Source organism: Aulonocara sp. 'chitande type north' Nkhata Bay, linkage group LG3, assembly GCF_057382095.1.
Source record: "Aulonocara sp. 'chitande type north' Nkhata Bay isolate Kocher_YH1m ecotype deep benthic linkage group LG3, A_spYH_male_GT1.1, whole genome shotgun sequence".
In the NCBI taxonomy this organism is placed as follows: Eukaryota; Metazoa; Chordata; class Actinopteri; order Cichliformes; family Cichlidae; genus Aulonocara; species Aulonocara sp. 'chitande type north' Nkhata Bay.
Genome location: NC_141346.1, coordinates 3,534,199 through 3,542,199, shown reverse-complemented (window position 1 = coordinate 3,542,199; position 8,001 = coordinate 3,534,199). Strand labels below are relative to the sequence as shown.

Here is an 8,001-nt window from a genome sequence, read left to right as displayed (position 1 = left end):
ACTCTGGGCTGGACCAATTACAGCCGAGGAGGTCAAACTTTAAAGTTAAGGTGAAAAGGAACGGGATTTGTGCCGTACTACTTCAGCTAGAAAGTTGCTAATTCAATCATGAAACTGATCAATGATCAGCTGATCGGCTTTTCTCTCTGCGCCAGAAAGAGGAAACCAGCGGAGGTCGAATTAAACAACAGCAGCACGTTTAAGCTTGATCAGCTGTTGTTAGAATTTATTTAATATTAATTTCTAGTATCAGCTGATGTTTGCTGGAGCCACAGCTGTAAAGCTGCTGGTCATGATGTCGGTTTGGATATGTGGTGAGAGGGAAACATGAAGATGAAACCAGGAGATGTCCTTACTGAATCATCAGAGCTGTGATGGAGAAACAGGTTTACCTTTCAGGTGACAGGAATGAGTTGAAGGGAAGTTCTGAACTGTTTCTGTGTGCTACTGTTTAGAATACCAGAATAGGGAAGGTGGTGTAGGTTTAAGTTTAATTATAAAGGCTTTAAAGGATTTTTGACTTTTCCTGTAATACCATGGTGGGCCGGTCAAAATGCCCATATTTTGTGCCAGTCCAGCCCTGCTGAATTTGAAGTTATTTTTATTTTTGTATGATACCTGATTTATATTGAATATGACTGAAGTAAACTAAAGTCTAAACTACTTAGTCATTTGTTTAATTGTAATTTAGCATTATATAACTCACATATAAAACTATCAATTGTAATTTTAAATGGTTTAAAAGCATGTAGAATAGCATATGTAGACAAGTACATTTCTCCTTTTTATCAAGAAGCAAAGACAAAAAGGAAAAAAAACTGAATCATTCGTCCCCACCAATGCCAAAACGAAATCTACGCCCTTGCACACAGCTGTGTCCAGCAAGCTCCACCCACTGCTCCTAAAAAGGTGTGGTCAGTGATGGATCTCAGCTTCCCGTGCCCCTCCCCTCCCCTGCAGCCGAGCCACAAACATCCACAGATACACACAGTGTTGTTAACGGTTACTCCACATGCACATGACACTGACACACCTTATATTTGGTCAGACTTACAGAAACAGCCAACAGTGCACTTTCCAAGAACACAGGTTTGTCGGAGTTTATACATTAGCTGTGTGATCATACTGAGAACACACAGGACTCAACAGGCTTCAGTATCAGCTGACAGCATCTTCAGCACCATCTGTTCACTGATGTCCTTCACTGATCAATAATCAAATAAACACATCAAACTGATTGATCAGTGATCAGAGCAGACGGATCAGTGGAGCTGATCCTGATGGCCTCTGCTTATTTCTCGGCCTGATTTTTCCCTGCAGAGGAAACAGAAGAGTCACACCTCACACACACACACACACACACACACACACACACACACACACATGAATGAACTAACTAACCTTTGACTGTGAGCAACACCCTCTTGTATCTCCAGGCCTCCTTGCTGTTGACCTCACATCCGTATCTCCCAGCATCTCCCACTTTGAGGTGTCTCAGGGTCAGACTGAGGTCTCCAGACTTCAGAGCGTCTTCATTCATCTCAGTGCGACCTTTGTAATGGTCGTCCTGTTTGTCGGGCCGGTCAGAGCCGTTCTCATACACGTGGACCTTCATGTATTCTGGTTCATAACATTTCCACACCACTTCACTGTCGTCAGGCAGGTTTTCTGTGGTTTGAAAGGGAAGACAGATGGACTCCGCCCCCTCCTCCTCCTCCACCTGACACTCTGAGAGGACAACAAACAACGTGAGCATGTTAACATTTTACTTGTTATTGATGACACACCAGTCGTGGACTTTATGTTTTTACTTAATCCCCGAGTTTTTATGTTGATTCATAAAAGCTGAATCAACATAAAGCGTCTACAGCCTGTTCATAGCCCAGCATCATCCTTAAACCATTGGCTGTCTGAGCGGTGTGTAGACTCATGTGGGTCTCTGAGATTCTGATGAGGAGAGACAGCATCTATCCAGCTTTGGAAGAAGCATTTAGGGAAATCTGTATGCAACACTGAGACCAGGATGTTTCCGGCTCACACGCCTCTCTGCAGACACCTGCTGCTGTTGTAAAGGTTTCCATCACTCGTCTCATTTTAGGACATTGGGAACGAGCTCAGGGTTTGTTTTTGCAACACTATAGCCGGGCTGATAGAGTCAGAGCTCTGAAGTCTTATGTCTGATTCTCTTACACTCATCTCATCTCATGAACGTCCTCACAATATCTGAACCACTACAAAAATGAATCAAATTTACAGTTTCCCACAAACTTATCTTTGAGCCTGGTTGATGCTTTAACTGCTGACATTTACCAGTTTCTCTCCCACAAACTACTTCAGTCATTACAAACCACTGACTTATCAAACACAATCTGTGAATAAGGATCATCTGCTGCACTGACCTTCGACTTTCAGCTCCACTTTTTTCTCCATCAGGACTTTTCCCTCCCTGCTGTAGGCGGTGCAGGTGTAGGTGTCCCTGTCTGTGTGTGTGGGGTATGTCAGGGTCAGACTGAGGTCTCCAGTCTTCAGCGGGTCTTCAATCATTTCTGTTCGGCTCCTGTAACGTCTGTGCTGTTTTTCAGAGTCTTCCTGATACACGTGGACTATCCTGCCATCTCTGTCCTTCCACACGACTTTATTTACCTGAGACAGGTGAACTGTGGCTTTGCAGGGCAGCTTGGCAGACGTCACACCTGAACCCACCTCCACCTCACGAACTGAAAGAACAACCAAGCACAACATGAGCTGCACAGCATCAGCACACTTCCTTTGACAGGATGAAGTGAAATGTTTGCAGTAAAACATGTTGGACTGGTTCCAGTCTGAAACGTGTTCCTTTGCTCCATGAAGAGACTGTGCTGTGTTTGGTGTCCAATCAGCAGCAGAGCTGAACTGAACGTGTCTGCCAGATACCACAGAGTCAAAGCTTTCAGCGTCTCATGGTTTCACTGCAGTCAAAGCTGTGAAGAGTGTAAAAGCTCGAGGGAGAGGTGGACACAGTGTTTCTGTAACACTCGTCACACATCTGACTGCACTTACAGTAAACCATGGACAGGGTAAGACATGGACCTGCTGTCCTGATGTTACTCTGTGTTTTCTGAAGTCCTGCTTCCAGCCTGGAGATGAGCTTCTTCAATGGTTGTCACAGCTTTTTCTATCCATGGGGCCTTTTTTCTTTAACTATTATAAGACTAATCCATCTGACCAAGAGAAGGATCATCAGAGGAGAGCTGAAACTAACAGGTGTGGTTATTGATTGCACCTAACTGTTATGTTATCAGTCAGTTGCATCATCAGTGGATAGCAGGATGGACACTCCTGCAGGCACTTAGAGCTCAGTGCGTCTCCTCACTACCAGCTTTAGTTACTTTCTGTTAGCCTATTGTTGAAATCTCCCAATCCTTTGAATCTTTGGGCTGAAGGAAGGACAATACTCGGTGTATAAATGCTCAATCAACAATCATTTATTTCCATACAATTCAACACTTATGAGCATTAGAACCATCATGATGGGGAGACATGCATGAAGAGGGTCACAGCAAGTCTCAAAATGGTGACAGGTTGCTCAGCTTCTTATAGCCTCTAGCGGCCCCCACCTAGTCGTAAAAGCCTAAACATTCACATTCTTTCTCTCTTACTAAGTTATGACCTCGGCTCCTTGTTTCTCTGCTCTCTGTAAGGTGGGGGTCTGTCTCTTCTATTATCGGCACAAGGTCCTCTGCACACAACATTCTCTTCATGATTCAGCAGTATGAAATGTCAAGAAACAGTGTAACACATTCAACAGTGTCGAGTAATACAGGTCAATACAATAGATCTAATGATTTTCACACTCTTTTAAGTCAGAAGTATAATGCAAACTAAAACTACATACTGATCACACCATCTAAACTAAAGGATAATATCTGTCCTACAGCTGTTATCATAATTCAACTACTTTGATTACATATATAAGGTAACATATGGTAACAGAATAATATCACACTATAATGATAATACCAGAAACTTTGGCCCTTCAAACAAAGAGTCGGTCCAGACGTCTTGTACAGGATAACTGGGATCTAACAGTTCTTGGTAACCATCAGTGATGAAAAGATCACTAACAACTCATTCAGGACAGAGACGTCAGCTATGGTGCTGTCAAATCACCAAATCAAACTTTGCTGATTACCTTCAAGGTTCTGATATTTCATCAGATGGTCCAATAAAACACTCACCTTCTTTGTTCTTTAACGTTTTGTATCTACAAGACAGCCATGCAGCAAGCATAACAACCAGAGGAACCAGAGGAACCAGGACACCTGAGAGGACTTTGAACCAGACTGCAGAACGAGGAGGAAGTTCTGTGATCGACACAAAACAAACAACCTGAACATCAACCAACAGATTTTTAGAACTTGCCATTAGCATGCATCTGACCTGACAGCACTGACCTGTGACCTTCAGGTCTACATAGGTCTTGTTCCGATCTTGTCCATGCTTGCGGTATGTGCAGGTGTAGGTTCCACTGTCAGAGACTGTGGGCTTCCTCAGAGTGAGGCTGAGGTCTCCAGTCTGCAGAGCCTCGGCTCTCAGTGATGTTCGACTGAAGTAACGAATGTTCTGATCTTTAAAATCGTCACCACTCGGCAGACGCACGTGGACCGTTGGGTCCTTGAGCTCCTCACGGTCCCACACTGCTGCTGTGGACTCAATGGTAACATCAGCTTGTACCTGACAGGGCAGCAGGACAGACTCCACCCCCTCATACACCTCCACCCCTGAGGCATGCTGGGAACCTGAGGATAAAAATATAAAGCAGGTGAGTGCTGTGATTTTGTAACAGCTGAGAGACACAGGACATCAGGTAAAGTTCCAAAGAGTTTCCTGATGGTTCACAGATGAACTAAACAGGTAAAGAGGAGCCGACTGAGTCAACAACCAGGAAAGTGAGTGACTGAGTAGAAGCAGACGTCCTCATGTGCAAACATGTCAGCCTGTCTGACTCTGAGCCGTCCCTCTGATGGACACAGCTCTGATGCTGGAACATTTTGTGGATTTGTGTGTGACATGTATACCTATATAACTATATAGACTATCTATCTATGTGCACTGAACATAGATATTTTAACTTTCACGCAGTCTTAAGCACATGGTTTATTAAGGGGGTACAGTAACAGTTGATGTACGGGGAGATTTCTCCTGAGTAACTCAACCTCCCCAATACACACTCGTCTTTCATGCAGCACAACCAAAACAGTTACACTGTATGCGTGTCTGTGATTATGTCATACGATATAATCACACACACACACACACACACACACACACACACACACACACACACACACACACACACAGTGAATTTCCTTTCAGTGTGGAGATGATGCAGCAGAATTTAGCTTTGTGTTGGGTTCTGATGAAAAACAATCAGTAAGGTTTCGTTTGTATATTTACAACAATTAATGCAAAATGAATCAGAATAATCTGAAGGAAGCTGACAAATATGTAAAAGATGCCACTGTGACATGAAACAGGTGAACAGCAGAGATGCAGTTTGTTCACAATAAGTTCAATATGACCTAATGTTATATTAACAAAGTTACCATTGAAATGTTAAGATACTGAAGTAAAAAACTGAAGACACTTACTTCAACCTTCAAATATAAACAGCTTCTAAACAAACTGCTGTGATGTTGTGTTTCATGAGTCATCAACCTGTTCTTCATGAGCTGCTTCAAAATGAATAAAACACTGAGATCTGAGTGAATGTGTGTCAGTGCTTTATTCATGATGAACTAAAACCTCACTGAGCTTCATAGTTCTCAGTTATTTGAGCCACATGGTGGGATCCACCCTGCATCACCCGAGCAGGGAGGGCTTCATTCAGCAGGACAGAGAGCAGACATCAATGCACTGCATATATAATAACCTGTGTGTGTGTGTGCGCACATGCATGCAGAGTATCAGAGCAGCTTTCTTACCGAGTAAGAGGAGCATCAGCATCAGTGGCATCTTCATAAATCTGATCCTCAGTCAGACACACGCAGCAGCACTGCAGACACTCCCAGAGGCTGCTGCACAAACACCAGCTTACTTTCACTTTCATTTTCATGCAAGGGTTAAAAATGATTGATTTTTAGTTTGAGATTTATTATTATTGTTGTTTTTCTGTCCTGTTCAGCAGCTTTAGAAGGAGAATTATGATCTGAATGCTTCGTCAGTTTATTTATCTTGTATGTGAATAAATAATATGTATTGTGTAACAGTGTTTGAGCTGACAGGCTGGGAGGGGCAGATTATCAAGAAGAAAGAACAAGCTAGAGTGAGAAAGAGAAAGAGAAAAGAGGGAAAATGTGCAGTAAAGCTGTTCAGAGGCTCTGAAAGATAAAATTATCTGAGAGTCCCGATCAAAAGCTTAAGACTGCTTGAAAAATGTCAAAAAATCCTGTTTTGCTTGGTTGGATCTTAACAAGGTTCCAAGTAGAGCTTCAACATGCAACAAGAAGAAATGGGAGGAAACAGTTTTTGAGCCTGCAATTTATTTAAAACAATGCTTAAACTGAAACAGGCAGTTTTACAGCTGATCAAAAGAAAAGAAAGAAACACAGAGACTAAATGCACACAAGGAGGTGATCAGGGGAAGTAGAAACACACGAGGAAACAGCTGACTGGAATACACCTGATGACCAACGTTCCCTCTAATGTTTCATGTGTCTGAACACACAAACTGAGCGTCCCTTGGACCACTGTGAGCAACAGCAGACGTGTGCACTGTGGTCACGCCAGCATCCAATCCATCCAAGTTACATGTTTATTAAAGTAATCAGATTACAGCATTTATGTTAGACTACTTTTAATTAACTGCTTCAGCCCACTTACAATGAAAATAAAATCTTGTTCCTGACCTGTGCAGTATGTTAACACTATTGGAAGTAAAAATAACTTGAACTCCAATTTTGAAAACACAACTTTATTATTATTTTTTTCTTAATCTTTAAACATAGTAAACATACCTTGTGTGCCACAGACTGCTCCCAAACACGAGGGGACAAGTAATACCTCTAAAACACTTAAGTTGGCTTTATTAAACGTTAGATCTTTAGCTGGGAAAACATTTTTAATTAATGATTTAATCACTGAGCACAGCCTTGATTTTATGTTTTTAACTGAAACTTGGTTGGACCAAAGTAACAGTTGAGCTGTTCTCATCGAGACGACCCCTCCTAACTACAGTTTTATCAGTGAGGTCAGGGCGAGCAGGAGAGGAGGAGGGGTTGCTGTCTTATTTAATGAATCATTTCAATGTAAGCAGCTATCTCCTGGAAGTTTTCAGTCTTTTGAATATGTGGCTTTACAGCTGAAGGCCCCATCCAAAGTTGTGTTTCTTAATGTTTACAGGCCTCCCAAATACTGCACAGACTTTTTTAATAACCTCAGTGAACTGCTGTCTGTGATCTGTGTTGATTTTGACTGTGTAATTATTGCTGGGGATTTTAACATTCATGTGGACAACCCTCAGGACAAAGGGACTAAAGACCTGAGTAACACTCTGGGCAACTTTGGGCTGACTCAGCATGTAACAGAGGCCACACATAATAGAGGACACACTGTTGACCTACTGATCTCCAAAGGCCTGAGCATTTCAAAGGTTACTGTGTCTGATGTGGGCGTGTCTGATCATTACTGTGTTTTCTTTGAAAGTAAAATCTCAGCCCACACAAATATATCAACAACAGTGATCACAAAACGGTGTATAACTGAACACAGTAGTGCAATTTTTAACCAGGTCTTCCCATTAACACCTGACCTGCCCAGAGGGTCAGTCAATGAGCTCGTCAATAGCTTCAATGCTAACATGTTAAATGTAATGGACACTATTGCTCCCATTAAGGTGAAGGTTATCTCTGGAAGGAAAAAGTCTCCATGGAGAAACTCCACACTGGTGAAAAAAGAAAAAAGAGAGTGTAGGAAAGCTGAGCGCAGATGGAGAAAAACAAACCTCCAGGTTCATTATGACAT

The 8,001-nt window shown here is 42.4% G+C and overlaps 1 protein-coding gene across 1 annotated transcript; it reads right to left on the bottom strand.

Moving 5' to 3' along the window:
* Positions 1–1,291: 1,291 nt before the first annotated feature.
* On the bottom strand, positions 1,292–6,000 carry LOC147333539 (uncharacterized). Its single transcript, XM_086286390.1, has 6 exons — positions 5,964–6,000; positions 4,434–4,778; positions 4,218–4,343; positions 2,400–2,717; positions 1,402–1,728; positions 1,292–1,314 (listed from the first exon to the last, which is right to left on the bottom strand). Exons 1-6 carry the CDS (start codon positions 5,998–6,000, stop codon positions 1,292–1,294), a joined length of 1,176 nt encoding a protein of 391 aa, XP_086142516.1.
* Between the last annotated feature and the right edge of the window lie 2,001 nt (positions 6,001–8,001).